Below are 20,577 nucleotides of genomic sequence, written 5' to 3'. Positions count from 1 at the left end.
GAGTCCCGCCATATACCTTCAAACATACAAGGATATAGGATGGGAGGGCATCTGACACACATGGATATAGTGGGAATGGAGGGCATCTGACACACATGGATCGGTTGTGAAGTGGGTTAGTGAGTGCTTGTTCATTAGCTCTGCCCTTCAGTGTTCGATCATGTTATTGATGATTCCATCTCCTCTGGGCTGTTCTGGACTGGGCGCGTGGAGCTTTAGCGCACGTTAAAACCGAACAGTCGATTATTTTAAACTCACAAAAACGTCACAACAAACCAGCAGGTGGCGCTAAAAGGTCAAAGGGTCAAGCGTCAGTTCAATTTTTCAATAAGGACCACGTGAATGTTAACGTACAATTTAAAGTAGCACTGTGTGATTTTTCTGGTGAGTGCGCTAACTGGCATTAAACATCAATCTTGCCTTTGCCTTCTCAGAAATACCTGTAGAAACACCATTCTTACCCTGAGTTCCGGGGAGTTATTTATAAAGCGTGCATACGCACATAGTGGGGTCTACACGTTACGTACGTGACTTTTCTCCTTAAGTCTTGGATCTACAAAGGAAACTTGACGTGGGATTGTGCGCTCCTGTCCGTAAACTCCTCCGAGAGACGCTCTGCGCTCAGAGGAGCCAGTCTGAGGTGTGTTTAGTGCACACTGGCTTTAGTTTATATTTCCTTATATCAAATAATATTATTCACTGAATCACAGCTGTCATTGGGGAATAAAAACAGTGGTTTGTTCATATTAATGTTGTCGCGCACGTGCACGAGATGATTATTTTAGTATAAGAAGCTGATGCCATAATCTCCAGACATAAAATAGAGGAAGCGTCCAGCCGTCAAAGACACTGCTGTACCCCCAACAACATGTTTGTTAATTAGAGTTCACTTGTCACTGCTCCACGCGTGTGCGTCCTCTGCTGCGGAGGGTTTAAATGTTTTTTTCTACGAACGTAAAGTTTGGGTCATGTTCCTGACTGCTCTTTTAGAGTTTCACATACTGTTTTACAAACGAGATCCCTGACCTCTAACTTTGTCTGGTGGCGTGACCTGCTTGTCTCCATGGAGATAGACAAGTTTAATGCAATTTTGTGGAACATTCCAGGCAACGTTATAACATCTCCATGGAGACAAGCAGGTGGGCCCTGTTTTGTCCTTCCAATTACATTAAGTTATAATTTCCTTACCAGACAGTTTCTTACAAAAATGTTTTTATTTTGGTAACAGTACTTTTACTTCATTATTGCTTGAGTAGAAAATGTTATGAATAAAAACAGCAGTAACTGCTTCAGACAAACATCAGAAAGTTCAGTCAATTCAACATTTTATTTTCAGAATTTCAAAAATAACTAAAATCATGTAAGGCATTCTCATCAGTCCCTTTTGGTTTAATTTAAAGACAATTTTCAAAGTAAAGGAGTGAAGGCACCGTCCTAAGCAGGTCACAATAATTTAACAAAAACATGAAAAAAATCTACTCATTACATTATATTTAGGACAAACATAGACTGTATAAAGTTTATGATACAGTCTATGGGACAAACACAGTCCACAGCAGTACAGCTCTTTGACCTGTAAAAACACTTAAACTCATTATCTCTATCATACACAGTGATCATAACACTTGATCATAACAGTCTTGATCAGTGTTTATGACAGAGATCATGAGATTAAATGTTGTAATGCTGTGGACTTTGTTCATCCCACAGACTGTATAAAGTAACAGTCTATGGGACAAATGCAGTCCACAGCAGTACAGCTCTTTGACCTGTGAAAAATCTAACACTTAAACCCATGATCACTGTTTATGACAGATGTAAGACACTTTACCATAGTATTAAACCAAAACCAAATGTATTTTTCAGTTAATGAAAGTGTCTTCAATATAAAAGCTTATCAAAAGACATTCTTTAGTCCACTTAATGGCAGTGAAGTGAGAATGAATTATAAATTACAGCTGAATATAATAATTAATCTGCACCAGGTGTCCAAAAATCCACAAATAAGTTACTTTTTCCTTGTAATAAATAAAACATGTTTCAGATTCTCACTGTTTAAACTCAGAGGCAGCAGCTACTGTGGTCATTAGCTCACTTTACATCGGTATCACAGATTGACTGTACAGACACATATAGTCTGGTCAGCACAGAGTGGCCTGTTTGTTTGTGCCAATGAGAAGCTGTTATATAATAAAAATAAACGTCTATTTGGCCCTAAGCTCATTCACTTATGAACATTTCCTCAGCCTCTTTCAAAGCCTTTAAAACTAAGGCCATCTCATGTGAGATCATCATTAGTCACTGACTAAAAACTAAACACTTTTTATATAAATAAACTTTAGACTTTGGCACAAAACAAACAAACAGAATCTCGTCCCTCTCCACAGCTTCTGAAACCCTCTTTACACAGCTCTTTACACAGCTTTTATTAGTGATGCAGACTTTTCCCTATTTAGTATTGATTCATTAAAAACCTGATCACTTAAAAATAAAGATGGAATCTCTAACTGGCTCCCATTCAAGACTTTTGGTGAGTTTTGTCATTCACTGACCTGAAAATCTCTAATAAATATGTTTATTTGAAACACTGCAGGCCACAGGCCTCAGGTCTAATAAAATAAATTTAATCTAATTCTGTTGTAAACATGAGCTCCTGACTGAACACACGAGCCTCTCTGCAGGTTTAACGATGGATCTACAGTCTGTAAGTCTTTAGTACAGTCTGAGGCTTTAACACAAACAGCTCAGAGTCAATTTCCTCTTTGAATAAATAAATTGACACTTAAAGGATGTCAGCCTTCCTTCATTTCAGTCCAATGAATGACTCTAGCTATACAGAGTTTTATTAAACCCAGGTTTATCTCAAACATGAGTCCAGACTCAGTCTCCTGAGTCTCTAGTGTCTTGGTCTCATTAAACACTTTTTGGTCCTTCTGCGATGTGCCACCTAAAGTGACTTCCTGTGGCTCAGTCCGTTTCCTGTGGCCACTTCCCGTTTGCTACCGGATCTGTGCTGTCAGATTTACGATGCCTGATCTGCGCTGCCTGATCAGTGCTACCTGATCAGAGCTACCTGATCCCTGCTACCTAATGCGTCCACTCTGTGAGGGCAGGGTCAGTTCAGATTTGGGGTCAGGACTATTGGAGCTCCAGGAGGTCATGTGACAGCGCTGCATAACAGGACAGGCGCTAGGTCCCAACGAACACACGTCTGCTGCCCCCCAGTGGCTCTGTAGCAGAGAGTCGATCCAGCGACGTAGCGGCGCCCCCGTCAGGCCAGCGTTAGCCTCTGCCTCCTCCACCGCACCCAGGCTCACGGGCAGACGTAACACTGGGTTCAGCCCATGAAAGCTCTGCTCCATGTAAGAGTTCCTCAGGGGCCCGCCATGCAGCCGAAGAGCGTCCTCTGCACGCGAGAGGGAGAATTACAGATGTCAGAGATGAGAAACACATGTACAGGACACATTTATGGCACTAAAAAATGCGCGTCTAAAAACATTCATTTACAATCACACAAGCTCACAGTACTGACACAGACTGGCCATCTTACTTCCAACATTCTACCCCAGGGCAGCTGCGGCTACTGACGACAAAGTGAAAAATAAAAAACACTGTGCTGAGAATACATGCAGTGCAGCTCCGGTCCCATGGCCTCAAGTATTGCGTATAATTCAAAACAGTGATGAGAGGAGCTCACTGTGCAGTCCGTTGGCAGTTTATTTATGCCAGACAGCAAAGCCCACTGCGTTGTCCCTTATTGAATAAATAGGTGGCATGTGCAGCTCCAAAGGCGGTGACAGAACAGTACAGCAGAGCTCTGCTCAGAGTGTCACATCACAACAAAATGCTGCTGGACCGGGTGCAGTCACAGCAAAGGCATAAGACTTAAGAGTCATGCAATGTCTTTACATTTCCTCACATCTATCGAGGGTCCGATGTCTGTCACAACTCTATTTATACACCTTCATTTAGACACCACTGTAACTGAGCATCATTTAACATATTCACTTATAGACGAGAGACCGGACTAGAGACTAGAGACCAGAGACCAGGGACCAGACAATTGACCAGAGACCGGACCAAAGAACAGGCCAGAGACCAAACCAAAGACTGGACCAGAGATCAGAGACCGGGCCAAAGATGGGACCAAAGACTGCACCAAAAATGGGACCGGAGATCGGAGACCAGAGACCAAAGTCTAAACACTACCCCATTGTGAATTTGTGCTATATTTATTTAGCTATGATATTTAACTTAACTAAAGACATTGGACCTACCCCCATCTTAGTTAAAGACTAGAGGGATATACCAGGACGGGAGGACATCTGACACACAGGACTATAGAGGACTGGGACACAGAGAGATACAGGAGAATGTTTTGATGTAATGTGACACCAGGCATCGTTATGTGGGATTAAGCGTCGTGTATTCAGGGTCTATATTAAACAGAGGTGACCGGGTGATGGACAGGGACAGCTGAGGAACAACAGAAACAGGTGCTGCGTTCAATATTGTGGTAGGTTTAAGAGCTAAACACGTGATGAGTTTATGGAACACTTTCTGAACAACTCTCTCACAGTTAGAGCTGACAGCAAATATAATAGAAACAGAGATGTAGTATGGTGGCCAACAGTAGCATTAAAAAAAATAGTTTCACTCCTCACTGGGGCCATCAAATGGTGACAAAGGCTTTTTTCAAATATATGGTTCAGGGGCTCAGAGACTGTTCGCCTGCAACACTGGGACTATACTGAGACTATACTGAGACTATACTGGGACTATACTGAGACTATACTGAGACTATACTGGGACTATACTGGGACTATACTGGGACTATACTGGGACTATACTGGGACTATACTGGGATTAAACTAGTTTAACACAGCCCTTTCCCCTCTTACCTCTCTGGATGGGTTGCTGTTTGTGGAACTCCAGTGGGGTCACAATGAAGCGCGTTTGACCCAGTGGGCTCCAGTGGTGCAGTACCCGGAGCGTCCACACTCCCGGCCTGAGGGGGGCAGTGAGGGGTGGACGGTAGTGCGTGACCTCTGACCCCGCGTCCACCAGGATGTCGTAGGTGGCGGCAATTACATTGGTGGGGTCAATCCATACGACAGTGGCTGTGAGGTTGGACTGAGAGCGGGTCCAACGCTGCACGGCGACAGGCTCATCCTCTGGACCAATCACAGAGCCCCAGTTTCTGAAGAGACGCTCCTTTGGGTCCCAGTCTGTGCCCACCTGGGACAGAGGGATACCAGAGTCACAAATGGGATAGTATAAAATGCCCAGTGTATGATAACCATGACCAAAAATACCATGGTATTTTCTGATCTATGTTATAATGTTGTTTCTTCATCACAAACACACCTGGAGTCATGTTTTGGTTCATTCACACATGTTTAACACACAAATCCTGTAAACCCTGTAGCCCACAGCCTTTTAAAACTCCATACACCTTTACAAGAAACATTTGGATAATTTCAGCCCTGGAATTTCAAATTTCTTCTATACAAAATATAGAAGGTGACTAGAGACCAGACCAGTAGTCAATTTGAATACATACCATTTTATGACATCACACGGTGGAACAGAGCATTTTGAGCTTTTGGAGATGTACACAGACTATTAATAAAGGATTACTTAAACATCTATCCATCCATTTTCTTCCGCTTATCCAGGGCCTCCTCTCTTTGGGACATGCCAGGAACACCTTCCCAGGGAGGCGTCCAGAAGCCACCTCAGCAGGCTCCTCTCAATGTGGAGGAGCAGCGGCTCTACTCCGAGCTCCTCCCGTGTGACTGAGCTCCTCACCCTATCTCTAAGGGATCGCCCAGCCACCCTGTGGAGGAAACTCATTTCAAGCCCTTTTTTCGGTCATTACCCAAACCTCATGACCATAGGTGAGGGTAGGAACGTAGATTGAGCGGTAAATCAAGAGCTTTGGCTTTTGACTCAGCTCCTTCTTCACCACAACAGTCCGATACAGGGGCTGCATCACTGCTGACGCTGCACCGATCCGCTTGTCAATCTCATGCTCCATCTTTCTCCCATATTACTCAAACATGTGTGAATGAAACAAAACTACTCCAGGTAAGTTTTTGATGAGGTAACAACATTATAACATAGCTTAAAGCTTACAAGAGTCTATTTTGCGTAATATAGGACCTTCAAAGAGGGTCATCTATGCATGTTTGAGCAATCTAGCCATCTCTCTCTGGCACTCGAACCTTCTTTATGATTGTCAGTACGATCCTGTCCAAAACACTACAATTTCACAAACCTGATACGATGCGCAGTAGTTTCAGAGTAGTGTACATACTGTGCACATTACACTGAGTGTCAAAAACAAAACATTTTAATATATTGTTTTTGATGAATATTGCATTTTTAAAACAATAAAAGGCGATGGGTTGAAGACGGTAGTAGCAGTAGCACTAGCAGCAGTAGCAGTATTACCTGTACATGCTGCAGTCTGTTGACATTAGGTGCAGGGTTGGGGACAGTGTAATGGTCCTTGGATGACACCCATGTCTCCAGAGTCTCTGTTTGGGCTGATCCTCGGTTCAGGGCCTGGGTCCGGACCAAATACCCCTGGAACTGATCAGACAGGAAGTACAGGTGCACTGATACAGGATGGTTCACTGACGCGTACCTGGAACAAATAACAAGAAAAAATGTGTGGGATTGTTTTTATTTACAGGTTTAGTCTACTTCAACCCTAGTTTAGACTTGTTTCAGCCTTGCTTTAGTCCTTCTTTAGAGTTCTTTAGTCCTAGTATTTAAGTCCTGGTTGAGTCTACTCCTAGTTAGTCCTTATTTAAATCTAGTTTAGCCCTGGTTCAGCACTGGTTTAGTCCTGTTTTAGCACCAGTTCAGTTGTGAGTTAGTTCTGGTTCAGCCCTGGTTCAGTCCCAGTTTGACCTTGGTTCAGTCCTGCTCTAGTCCTGGTTAAATTCTACCTAAAACACAAACTAACAGTCAGACACAGGGCACTTTCTGTTGCCCTGAGCATTGACTGTCAGGCTTCCTTAACTATTTCCCTTCATCTCAGCAGAGGCCTGAATCCTGTGGAGGAGTGGGCTGGAGAGTTTCAAACAGTTCACAAAGCCTATAGAGACAAGTGCTGGAAATGGCCTCTGGCTCTGGGCGCTATGGTACGTTCACACTGCAGGCCTTGATACTCAATTCAGATGTTTTATCAGATTTGACAAATCTTTATCTTTAATCTAAATAAGATAAAGTTGATCGACCCAAAAGTAAAGCAAACAGTACTAAATTTAGTGTGCACAGGGATCAGTCCACAGAGACACTCACATGTGTGAAACCACCTGAGACTCGTTTAGTCCAGGTTTTGTCCATTTTCGTCAATTAGTTCTGATATAGTCCTTGTTTAGTTCTGGTTCAGCCCTGGTTCAGTCCAAGCTTAACGCTGGTTTAGGGTGTCTTCACACTGGATTACACAGGACTAGACCAGATCTATAACAGGACAAAACGAAGACTACCATTAAGACAAGTGTGATCCTGGTTTAGTCCCCATTTAGTCCACATGATTTATCCCCATTTTAGTCCTGTAAAATTCTGATTAGCCCTAATAGTCCTGGTTCAGATCTGGTTTGGTCCTAGTTTACATCTAGTTAAGTCCTACTTCTTTCATGGTTTGGCCCTTTTCCTGTTAACTCCTGGTTCAGTCCTGTTTTTGCCACATTACATTTACATTAACATCCTTGAAAATCCCTGTTAACTGCAGCTTTGGTTGTAGGGAGAGGAACACACTACTCTTTTTAAACTCCTCCATAAAACTGCCCCCCGTCAGCTACACCAGCCCCCATCTGAACCCCTCCACAAGCGCTTCCTTGTCCTGCAGCATAACCACCCACCCGTGCCAAAACCCACCCAAATCCCCACCCTACCCCATCTGGAAAAACCAAGTCTCAGCAGCACTGAGCTTGGATTGTGCCCGGGACAAGAAGGCCTTATCTTTATATTTGATTTGGACAGAAAACTTTGACAAACAGCCGGAGGAGGGGCTGGAGGGTAGGGATGAATCAGGGTATAGACCAGAAAGGGTTTAAGGGACTCTATGCAGCCTGCACTCTTACTGTTTGAAAGATATTACAATAACTAATCCTAAGTTGCCAGTGCCTTAACCTTGAGATAGAGGACACATAGAAGTTTTTCTTTTTCTCAGTATATGGACAGGCCATGTCTCATGTGAAAGCTCAGAACCTCCAGAATCACTGACCAGCACTAGCATTGATTAATGATTGGCTGCAGGTGCTGTGGATTAGGTAGTGGGGCTGAGAATAAGAGTGCTTTTAGGTGTAAACCAACTGGATTTCAGCACTGAGCACTGGCAACGCAAATGAGACTCATGTGAGGCTCATTCTGCTTTCTGATTGGGTAATCGTCTTCGATTACCCAATCAGAAACAGCTTGCCCATTATGACCAACGTTTTTGTAGTCGAGAATAAATCAGCATTAGAATTTTTATTAGTAAAAGCTAATAAAACATACTGAACATGTTTACCTTGTATCTGGGGTCAGTTTATGAAATTTACAATCAAAATCTTACATACAGTTCCTCTAATTCATCAGGTAAGACTGGTTTAGTGCTGGTTTAGTTTTGGGCTGTTGTGTGTACAAAAACAGCTTAGCACCACTGCAAATATCCAATAATTATTACTTTTAGTCTTTGTTTAGTTTGGATTCAGTCTTAGTTTGGTCCAGCCTTGATCCCAGTTTAGTGCTGGTTTAGCCCTGGTTTAGTCCTGGTTTAGCCCTGGTTTAGCCCTGGTTTAGCCCTGGTTTAGTCCTGGTTTAGCCCTGGTTTAGCCCTGGTTTAGCCCTGGTTTAGCCCCGGTTTAGTCCCGGTTTGGCGCTGGTTTAGCCCTGGTTTAGCCCTGGTTTAGCCCTGGTTTAGCGCCAGTTTAGTCCCGGTTTAGCCCCGGTTTAGCCCCGGTTTAGCCCCGGTTTAGTCCTGGTTTATCTGAGACATGAGTGTCTAATCTAATCTAATGTCCCACACCACATATAAAAACAGTGTAGTAATTTAAAAACAGAACAGTTTTATCATAAATAAAAACAGGATTTTATCTTAAAGAAACCGTTGGATCACCATGACCTCATCGCTGTAACAGTCATCAGACTTATTCCCCACAGAACAGGTAAGGTCAGATATTAAGAGCTTATATTTAGAAATCAGCCAAGATATCAGAAAGAGAATCGTGGGCTTGCCCAAGTCTGGTTCATCCTTGGGTGTAATTTCCAGATGCCTGAAGGTGACACATTCATCTGTTCAAACAATTATATGCAAACATAAACACCATGTGAGTGTCCAGCCATCAGACCGCTCAGGAAGGAGAGGGGTTCTGTGCCTTTGAGATTAACTTTGGTGCTTTGGTCCGAAATGTGCATATCAACCCCCAAAAATATTTATTTATTTTAGTAAGTCCCAGCTAAATCCTCAAAGAGAATGAATGGAGTGAGAATTGCAAGACACTAGCTGAAGCTGGTGTCCTTATCCACAGAGAAACAAGAACTGTACAGACATGTGCTGAAAGGCCACTGTGCCAGGAAGAAGCCATTACTCCAAAAGAAACTTAAAAAAGTCTTAATTTTGGGAGACATGTCCTGTGGTCTGCGCAAACTAAAACTGAAGAGCTTATATTTACCACCTCCAAACTTACACTATGGACTTCAGTAAACTATATTTTATATGTCTATACTGTTTTCCTATCCATTCTATTACGGCTTATTCTGTTCATTACAAAGATGCTGTACAGTAGACTATAGCGTACAACATTTGGAAAATAGGTATCTCCTTTTGAATTTTAATTAAAAAAATTCAGATTTATATTAAATTTATAATTTATTTTTTTTACTTTTTAAGGTAATTATTATAACTTATATCTAGTTGTGTGGGATCCTGAATACACACTTTAGACACGATACTTTAGTGAATAGTGAATCTCCCTGAGTTCAGATGGGGTTGGATTAGCCAATCTGGAACATGCTTTATCCACCGTATAGAAAAAAAAATTAATTAAAAAAAATCTCACAGGGGGCTGAAAAACATCATGGAATTCTTCAGTATCAATGAATGAAGCACTTAAACTCTGTTAATCTTAGGTGAGATCACATTGATTTGAAATTGAAAAGTATCTAGATAAAAAAAATTTGTTAGAAATGTTCTATGTTTAAGAATGAAAAAATATATAGAATAGAAATAAATGACAATAAAAACATTTTCAGTTGAAACCAGACATTTACATACATTATATAAAAATACACACTTTTTGCTCAATATCGGGCATGAAATCAGACTAAACCTTTCCTGTTTTAGGTCAGTTAGGATTACCAAAATTATTTTTATTTGCTAAATGCCATCATGGTATGACATCATCATCTGGGAAAACCCAGATGATGATGTCATGCCTTTGAAAGCTTCTGATTCTGGTTTATTGGCAACATTTGACTTAATTAGAGACACGCCTGTGGGTGTATTTGAAGTCACACCTGAAACACATTCCCATGATGTTACACAGAGAAGCAAAGTCAAAAGAAATCAGCCAAGATATCAGAAAGAGAATCGTGGGCTTGCCCAAGTCTGGTTCATCCTTGGGTGTAATTTCCAGATGCCTGAAGGTGACACATTCATCTGTTCAAACAATTATATGCAAACATAAACACCATGTGAGTGTCCAGCCATCAGACCGCTCAGGAAGGAGAGGGGTTCTGTGCCTTTGAGATTAACTTTGGTGCTTTGGTCCGAAATGTGCATATCAACCCCCAAAAATATTTATTTATTTTAGTAAGTCCCAGCTAAATCCTCAAAGAGAATGAATGGAGTGAGAATTGCAAGACACTAGCTGAAGCTGGTGTCCTTATCCACAGAGAAACAAGAACTGTACAGACATGTGCTGAAAGGCCACTGTGCCAGGAAGAAGCCATTACTCCAAAAGAAACTTAAAAAAGTCTTAATTTTGGGAGACATGTCCTGTGGTCTGCGCAAACTAAAACTGAACTTTTTCACCATAATGAGCATTGTTACATTTGGAGGAAAAAGGGGGGAGTTTGGAAGCTTGAGAACACCATCCCAACTATGAAATACGGGGGTGGCAGCATTTTGTTGTGGGGCTGTTTTGCTGCAGAAGGGACTGGTGCACTTCACAAAATAGGTGGCATCATGAGGAAAGAACATCTCAAGACATCAGCCAGGAAGTCAAAGCTTGGGAGACTTCCAAATGAACAATGACCTGAAGCATACTGCCAAACTGATTACAAAGTGGCTTAAGGATAACAAAGTCAATGTTTTGGAGTGGTCAATACAATACTATTGAAAATTTATGGGCAGACTTGAAATAGCATGTGTGAACAAGGCAGCATACAAACTTGGCTCAGCTACACCAGTTCTGTCAGGTGGAATGGGCCAAAATTCATGCCAACTATTGTGAGAAACTTGTGGAAGGATATCCAAAATGTTTGCCCCAAGTCGTACAGTTTAAAAGCAATAATACCAAATACTAATGAAATGTATGTACACGTCTGACTAACTGAAGAAAGTAATCGTCTTTAAAATTCCTTCTCTCGTTATTCTGGCATTTAGCAAATATAAATAATTTTGGTCATCCTAACTGACCTAAAACAGGAAAGGTTTAGTCTGATTTCATGTCAGACAGTGAGAAAAAAGTGTATGTCTTTTTATATTGTATATGTAAAGTTCTGGTTTCAACTGTATTTTCCTGAGACTCGATAACTCTTGTAAGTAAGAACAAAATCTGAAAACTTCAACTCCTACACTGAACTGAAGAACTCTCAGAGTTACTCAGGGAGGGCCTTTTAGATTCACCAATTCATTCACAAAGGTTTATGGCTCAGGGGGTGGGGCTTAACTCAGTTGGAGGTGGTGGAGGAAACCCGGGAAAATTCAAATTAAACACACGAGACAATGGCCCTCTGTACTAACACTGCGGTGAAAAGGGTCTATATTTGTGTGTATATCTGTGCATAAGGCGGAGGGTGGGTGGTATTTTATGAACCTGTGCACAGAGCTCTGCTCCTGCCGAATGCACGAGCAGCCGGTGATAAACGCTGCTGCAGAAAAACAGCGTCATTTCAAAGAAACGCCCAAAAATATTTACGTCTGAAGTGGCTTCACCACCGGGATTTACGGCATGAGGGCACAGAATACTGCAAAATGCTGCATTTATCTGAAGAGGAAATCAAAGAATTATGAAGAATACACTCAGAGGAAATATGTTGCTTTGGGTCATTGTGAAATCCAGGAAATGTGATATTGCAGAAAAACAAATCTTAACCCTAAAAATATCTTACATTATTAATTCAACTTCCAAATCATTAATAGCTATAGTCCTACAGGCGATATGTGTGAGAAATGCGCTACACTTGGATTTGATCCAAACCCAGCGCCTGAACCAGTAGAGAGCAGCTCTGGTGAAAGAACCAACCGCTAAAAGATGAGCCGCTCAGAACAAGACATAAAGAATCTTTGCTCCACTTTGGAGCCAGGACCTCCAAGCATGGATGACTGGACAGTCAACCCACCCGCACCATTGCGCACTGGCAACGCTTTCTCCACACGAACCTGCACATGGAGCCGCTTGCCGAACCCATCCAAAACCTGTGCAGGGGGATGGTGTCTTTAGAGTTGTTGACTGCTGCTGTGGCCCGAACTCTTCTGCTCCAGTCAGATGTGCAGCGATATGTGTCCAAAGTTATCTTGCTGTTTATGCTTAAATCTATAGCTGATTGCCCACAGCAATCAGATTATTTTTTTCCCAGTGATACATATGAAACGAAATCCGCACTGTTTTTCAGTCCTTTGTGATATTTTTCCCTATCTATTTTCCCCATAAGGAGGTATATTTGATTTGGACTATGAGTGTCCCTGAATGGCTAATCCACCTGTCAGTCACACACATCTGAACTCAGAGATTCAGTATGTAAAGTATTGAATAAGCATGTATTCTGGATCCCAGGCAACAAATGTCAAGCTTTATCATCTATTTTGGTTCTATAATATAGATACACTACACATTCTACATGTTTATTCTGCCTTAAGAGCCTCTCACCTGCAGCTGTGGTCATGTGGCCGGCCCTGTAGTGACTGCGCAGCCCTGGTCAGACCCATGCGTGCAAAGGCGTGGAAGTGACTGAGGGCAGAGTCGGAGAGGCTGGTCGCTCCATCGATCTCCTGCTCGTACAGACTCTCCCAATAAGAGTGGAGTCCCCGAGTCCCCACAGGTAAGGGCCCAAACAGGTACTCATCCAGCTGGTTTATCACCTCCTGACTCACACTTGCCTCAAACTTACGAGCGAAGAAGGCGGGACGGGAGGACTGCTGGGGAGACTGCAACACAGAGCAGAGAGATATCAGGCACAGTTTAGGGATGACAAAAGTAATGAAAATCAGATACTTATCAATACTAAAACTAACATCGAAACTAGATACTCATTTGAGCAAGTATCAATACTGTAAAAAACTAAAACACATAAACAGGACAAAATTTGAGCTTTCCTGAACAGTGTTAGTATGATTTTGAGCTTTATCAGAACGAATATAAGATCTCAACAAAGTACTATTATTTTGTATATGAAAATTACATTCTATTATTAAAAAAGGAGCAATTTTTATCTTCATTATGGTATTGTAACCTGAGTATTGAGTGAATTCCTTAGTATCAAAATGAAGTTGGAAATTTTAGTATCATGACAACACTAGTAAAGTTAAAGGGGCGACTACAAGATGACACAGAACACAAACATAAGGTTAGAATTAGAGGTGGGAGATCTGTCAAAAATACACTGCACTTGTTATTGACAGCGGGGGAAAGAGTGTGGAAAATGTCTAATGTATTTGTACAGTTATGGTTAAAAATCTGTACTAGTATTGTACTGTTGCCAACTGCGTAACTTGCTGTCCTCTGCCTGACATTTAAATATCGATTTATTTTAGTACGTCCTGGCTAAATCCTCATAGAAAATGAATGGAGTGAGAAGTTCAGATTTTTGAGAGAACCAAAACGCTTTTCACAACTTTCAAAGACCAGAGCAGAGTTTCGCAGTGACAGTAAAGCTAGCTGGCTAAAGTTTACTTCATAAATATCAGACAATAAAATGCTTTACAATTACATGCAGAGAGTACACAGCAGACTTATTTTAACCTGAAGAGAGCTTCTTATACAACAAAGTTTGCTCAAATACATGGCATAAAATCAAGGCATAGGGCCTTCAAGTATAAAGTACACATGAAAAATACTTCTCAAAGTACAAGTTATTAGTTAGTACTTTTTTATAATATACAACAATACAACACTCACACACAGTGCATTCATACTGAGAGGGCTCTGGGTGGAGGTCTACAGCCGGACTCTTTTGTTCATTCTAGGCAAGGTAGGTGAAGTATCTTGCCACAAAAAGGACACAATGACAGAAATTGGTGCAAGTAGAAATCAAACCTCTAACTTCGGCGGGTGCATGAGTGCTCTAACCATTGAGTTACAAATTCAAAAATCTGCTCAAAGTAGATTTTCACATAATTTGACTTCATTTGGTTAAAATATTACATACTATTCCTTGTTATATTCCACACCGCTGAAACTTTGGGTCACACACAGGCTTAAAGTGACATCACAGTAGGTGTGTCCCTGCTCAGTGGGCCAGGAAACCCCAACATAATGAACAGTACTGGGCAGAGGCTGATGGAGTTATTCTGAGCGCGTCACCTTCGCAGAACTGAACCACCAAAGCCCGTGGTCCAGACCACACGTCACATGATCACAGAGAGAGCAAAGGAAAGCCACTTTAACGTACATGCATGGTAATCTGCCGGCCACACGGAGTATCCACACAACTCATCATTTAAGCTCTGACCTGATCTCACCCACAGCTCTGAGAACGTATCAGACAGTCTTCAGAATCATGAAAAATAAGGACTGTTGCCATAACGATTAACAATTTAAAACTAAATATTATCGCAATTGAAAGAGAGGCTCCTCAAAATGTATATAACATACTATAATATAAATGCATCTAACAAGAAGCTAAAACCCACAAATAAAAAACACTATGGAAATACACGTCTTCTGCTTACTTATGTTTTAGCTATGCTTTGTATTACTGTATATTCAGAGCATCCTATTTATTCATGGTGATGACTTTATAAGCACTTTTCACAACTGTCGGAGACCAAAGCGGACTTTGCCTCATGGTAATGCTAAGAACAACTAGCATGCTAACACATCCTGATTCTCTGGCAATAAAACATTTTATAATTACATGCAAACAGTACACACTGGACTCACTTTAACCTCAAGAGCTGCTTATACAATATATCTGTACTAAGACAAGACGCATTTTGCTCAAATAAAACTCTTTAATGCTATTGACCTTATTCGGCCCCTCCCACTTTTGTCGTAAATGCGACTACTGCGTTTTCTTTGTGGTGGGACTTCCAGTTAAGCAGAAATCGCATTCATTTCAATGGAGAATTTAGGAAAAGTTTTGCTAAAATCTCATATAAAGTGGGTTGATTTGTGTAAAATGTTAAATGTTTATGTGACCAACAAGTCAACACTGTACTGATTCTCTGGAGGCTTTAAAATGGCTCTGTAGCCCCTATAGAACTTATTTACTGTCAAACTCGGCAGCCCCATGCAAAATAACACAACCTGAATGACGATGGCAGTGTCTAAGGCAATTTCTGCAATAAGATGAATACAGTTTTAGATAACTTTAATGGTACCAGGTAGATTTGTTTTGCATCATTAAAACAGGCTGACGTTCTGACAACAACACTGCAGTTACATAGTGGACCATTCCAAGCAACGCAATAACATCTCAGAGACAAGGTGGTTTGGACCCTCTTCCAAAAAAGTTCCATAATGCACCCTTAAGATTTGCCAATTGTGACCATTACACTTTCTATTTAATTGTGATTTATCTTTCAACCATCTCCTCAGCCAGTTCTTTGTCACTGTAAATGTGGCAGTTTTTGTGAATTGCCCAGTAGCCCTACATTATGATAATGATAAGCCAGCCCAAGTCTAAAAATACAAGAGTACAGCTGTTTCCGGGCAGACCGCAGAGAGGGCTCGGGTAGGAGCAGGAAAAACTACACCGCTAATTTGTGAATTCTGGGTTATTCCTGTTTGCTCCGCCCCCAAACCAGAGGGCCCCACGCGACTCACACTGTGATTACTGTACACTGCACAAAAGTCAGAGCGTTTATTTAAAGTTCACATCTACTATAAAAAGGATTCTTCTTTCAGTGTTATACATGTATTTTCAAAATGAAAGACTACACAAGGTCATGAAGGAATAGAGAGATATAAGAAATTTTATATAATCTTAAACTAATACATCGCAATGGTCTTCAAATTAAGGCTTTAACTGATTGGATTTTGTGATTTAAGGAGTTCACATGAGGACCGTATTTGTTTCTTCCCTATATAACAGGAATTGTAAAATTTGATTTCATAGCACCTGTTTGGCATATGGTTTTTCATTTATAATTTTGATTTAATTAAAACATAGTGACATTACTTTAATCACAAAGCCACACTTGTCAGTTGAAAGGAGGTTAAGGTTAAGTTAAGGTATACTTTATTAATCCAATTTGTGTTTCTGAGACAACCTGTCAGACCAATTTCCAGATCTTGAGCTTGTCACGACTATCTTAGCTGGAGGATTTGACACATTGTGATGGGGGAAACCGCATAGAGAAAACGCACCCAGACACAGGCAGAACATGCAAGCTCTACACAGACCTGAGCCTTGGAGTCAAACCTGGAACCTTCTTGCTGTGGAGTGAGTGCTAACTGCTTAGCCACCATGACACCAGAACTTACTCACACATTTGTAGTCTAAAGGGTTATAAGGTTCACTGTGTGGATATATTGTTATAGTTCTTTCAAAAAGAGCAAATCTCACCATTGATGTAAACAGACCCTTGCCCTCCATCTGCCGATAGTGACATGTTTGGATAGTTATTTAATTGTTTAAGATGTTCTGTAAAATAGCGCTCTCACCTGGAAGCGTGGCAGGTCGCTGGGTTTGAAGTCGTTGGGGGAACAGCCGCACCAGTCCACGATGTGTTTGTACTGACATTTACAGCCCAGCTTCCTGTTCCAGTTTGTCACGCGTAGGTTATTATCCACCATCGTTTGACAGAGGGCGCTGTTCTCCAAAACCGTGTGGAAAAACGACTGCATAGGACAGAAAAGACAGAATGTCAAATGTCTGTGTTTAGAATGAAAACACTGCAACTAGGGGTGGGCGATATGCCATAAATGTCCTAAGAGCCAGATCACGATATCGATTTGATCACGATTCTTGTTTCTTAGTATCTTTTATGCAGTATTCAACAGGTAACTGAAACTATCTGCTGTTTATAAATGTTTACGCTTCATTGTCATTGGCTGAATCCACCTGTCACTCACTCGGAGCATGAGAAGTTTGACCAATAGAAGGAGAGGATGGTGGAAAGTGTTTGTTCTGACCACAGAGCTGCATTAAACAAAAAAGCAGATGATCACAGTATGGAGATTTGACCAAAATAGCAGATGGTCAAAAGAATGAGATCACGATAAAATTTTTATCACCATATCGTTCAGCCCTAATGGCAACTTTACAAATGGCACAAATATCGATTTAATTTCTATGTTTTTTTTTCATCCCATATGCCTTTTTTGCCTGGAAAGATGTGAGTATTTCTATCTAAAAAGGCAGATTAAACACACATTTTAAAAGTTTAATCTTTCTTTATATAAATCACATTTTGTTGTTGTTTTTGCACGAGCTTCCATGCAGTTCGTGTTAAATACATAGGGATACGTAATAGTTTTGACTTCTTTTTAGACAGCCCTATTTTGGAGTATAGAAGTTAAGAAATAATAAATTAAGAAATGAGGAAAATTAAATAGTTTCTGAGTTTGTAAATGTATTTTCAGAGCCAACTACAGATGTAAACAGGTCTTAAACTTTCTTGGCATTTACCAGAACAGCTCTTTGATCCTTTTAATAGTACTGAGCCATAAAAGGCATTGCATAAACAAATACCTGAGGATTCACAATAATTAGCAAAACACTGACTGGATAATTGCATCATTACACAACCCTGCATCAGTCAGCACAAACACTAAACACTAAACTCTGTTAATGAAGCAGTGTACTTTATCAAACATGATTTTGATACTAAGAAATTGACTCATTACTCAAAAACAATTCTGATACCACGATAAAAATGAAAAACTCTTTAGATAGATGTGATGCTTAAATTAATATCTAGTTTTAATACTAGTTTTAGTATCATTTAGAATCTGATTTTTGATACTTCTGTCAACCCTATAACAAAGAAGGATTTTTTAAATGTTTAGTTTTAAATGATCTGTAACACTTTATGGCAAGATACCAGAAAAGTTGCATCATGCACTTTTAATGTCCCATAGTACAGCATCAAATGAAATCTCTATGGAGACAAACAAGTGAAGCCACCATTGCAAGTTACAAGTCAGATCTGTGGAGAGCCTGCATGTTTTTCAAGGTATTTCTGTCATGCTAACAAAAATCGACACTAAAACATGATTAATAGTGTTGTTTACCTCAGCGGGCAGGAGCGTGTAGCCATAGAAGCGCTTCATGTTTGTGACAAGAGCATCGCCAGAATTCACCACATAATCCACAAACTGTCTATTTAAAAGGAACCAATCAGAGCCGCCATCCACTGCAATGCCTTCTGGGATTTTACGGTCACCCAAACGCCACATGTGGGTATCGCATTCGAAGAACAAGCGATCCAGGCCCTGTTTACGAATAAAACTGAAACAAAAAACACATGACAAACATGTTGGTGCAAAGAGACCACAGGAGATTAAAATGGTAATGTCTAATCCATCTCATAAACTGAACCAGGGGTGAGGAATGTACTCCTCCTCCTTCCTGCCAATTATCTGACACTGGCTTTGTTCACATGCACACCAAAATGTTATTATCTGAGTTTGGACCTTTATGGAAATGCAAATTGGAAAAAGGACCCATGATCAGATAGAATTCAGATTATTTTTCAGTTAAACAAACAAGAAAATCTGTTAAATAATCAGGTTTTGAGTGTGCATGTACCCACAGCCAATCACATCCTTTTACCTCACCGCTTCACCAGGGCTGTCAGAGTTTTTCACAGAGAGCTGCATACTGAAATGTGCTGGTAGGTGAGTCACTGCTACTGAAACCTTTATTAAGGCTTAGATAGTGATGTTATTTCTGTTGAAGTAGTTGAATTATCTAAATTTACTGTAAAATCATAATTTGGACCAAATTAGCAGGTGTGAAGGCCTAAAATTAGACCGAGGGACGCATTTGGACCACAAGCCATAGTTTGGATTCCCCTGCCTAAAACAATCACATTAATTTAAACACGATCTCTGTCCCCCCTCTGCCCCATCTCCATCGCAGCAGCAGAACCACCAGCCTATCTCAGGCTCTCTTCCTTCACATCCACCAGTGTCTATGTCCCAGGAGAGACATTTTCACTTAGGACTTTATCACAGTGAGCCCTGGATTTGCTGGAAGTACTACTCATATAAGTAGTGCTTGTGTCTTACCGGGCAGTGTCACGACCATGGGATTTGATGAAGTTCATGTTTCTGTATTTGGACAGAAATCCCACCAGCTGCTCATTGGTCCTAAAGAGAAAAGGATTTATCAGTCAGGGTAGTTCCATGAAAAAGTATTACAAAATTCAATCAAATTTAGGTTTTAGTTTTGATTAAACTAAAACCTAGACCTGGTTTTAGTCCACTTTGATCTCAGTTTAATAATCCGGGTTTAGATATTTTTTTATATATGGTCTGGTTTAGTCCTGGTTCAGTCCTGATTTGGTCCTGATTTGGTCCTGGTTCATTCCTAGTGTAGTCCTGGTATATAATTCCTGATGTGTTAGTCTGGTTCAGTCCTGGCTTAGTCCTGGCTTAATCCAGGTTTAGTCCAGGTTTAGTCCAGGTTTAGTCCAGGTTTAGTCCAGGTTTAGTCCAGGTTTAGTCCAGGTTTAGTCCAGGTTTAGTCCAGGTTTAGTCCAGGTTTAGTCCAGGTTTAGTCCAGGTTTAGTCCAGGTTTAGTCCAGATTTAGTCAGGGCTGGGAGAACTGGTTACACAATGGGAAGTGAATTTGTTTTGTCTCACGTTTGAGCCATTAGCGCATGGCTAACAAGCAGCTAACAAGCTAATGAGCATACAGGAAGCAGAGGCAGACACGCCGCGATTAGCACTGATTACAGACAAGAACTATACACCCTGTATCAGGCTCACACTGTGCAAGAGAGAATGAGAGGAGAGGGGGGAGAAGAGAGGAAGAGAGGAGAGAGGAAAGGAAAGGAGAGAGGAAAAGAAGGGGAAGAAAAGAGGAGAGGGCAAAGGAGAGAGAACAAGGAGGGGAGAGAGGGGAGAGGAGGGCTAGGAAGAGAGGGGAGAAGGTGAGATGAGAGAACCAGAAGAAGAGAGGGAGAGCATTACAAAGCGAGGAGAGAGGAGAATGGGAGGAAGAGAGGAGAGGGAGGAGGGGAG

General features: G+C 41.1%; 1 protein-coding gene across 1 annotated transcript in view; it reads right to left on the bottom strand.

Moving 5' to 3' along the window:
* Positions 1-2,857: 2,857 nt before the first annotated feature.
* LOC117374844 (xylosyltransferase 1-like) overlaps positions 2,858-20,577 on the bottom strand; it is a 32,428-nt gene continuing 14,708 nt past the window's right edge. The window contains exons 5-11 of the mRNA XM_033971041.2: positions 19,620-19,700; positions 18,621-18,837; positions 17,049-17,225; positions 13,092-13,369; positions 6,457-6,652; positions 4,902-5,238; positions 2,858-3,406 (exon numbers count right to left, since the gene is read on the bottom strand). Of these exons, the coding sequence (XP_033826932.2) occupies positions 3,084-3,406; positions 4,902-5,238; positions 6,457-6,652; positions 13,092-13,369; positions 17,049-17,225; positions 18,621-18,837; positions 19,620-19,700 (1,609 nt within the window). The 3' untranslated portion in view covers positions 2,858-3,083. The remainder of the gene's footprint in view (positions 3,407-4,901; positions 5,239-6,456; positions 6,653-13,091; positions 13,370-17,048; positions 17,226-18,620; positions 18,838-19,619; positions 19,701-20,577) is intronic.

This window comes from Periophthalmus magnuspinnatus, chromosome 8, assembly GCF_009829125.3.
Source record: "Periophthalmus magnuspinnatus isolate fPerMag1 chromosome 8, fPerMag1.2.pri, whole genome shotgun sequence".
NCBI classification, from domain to species: domain Eukaryota; kingdom Metazoa; phylum Chordata; class Actinopteri; order Gobiiformes; family Gobiidae; genus Periophthalmus; species Periophthalmus magnuspinnatus.
Note: the sequence above shows the minus strand (reverse complement) of the source record. Positions and strands in the feature narration are given on the sequence as shown.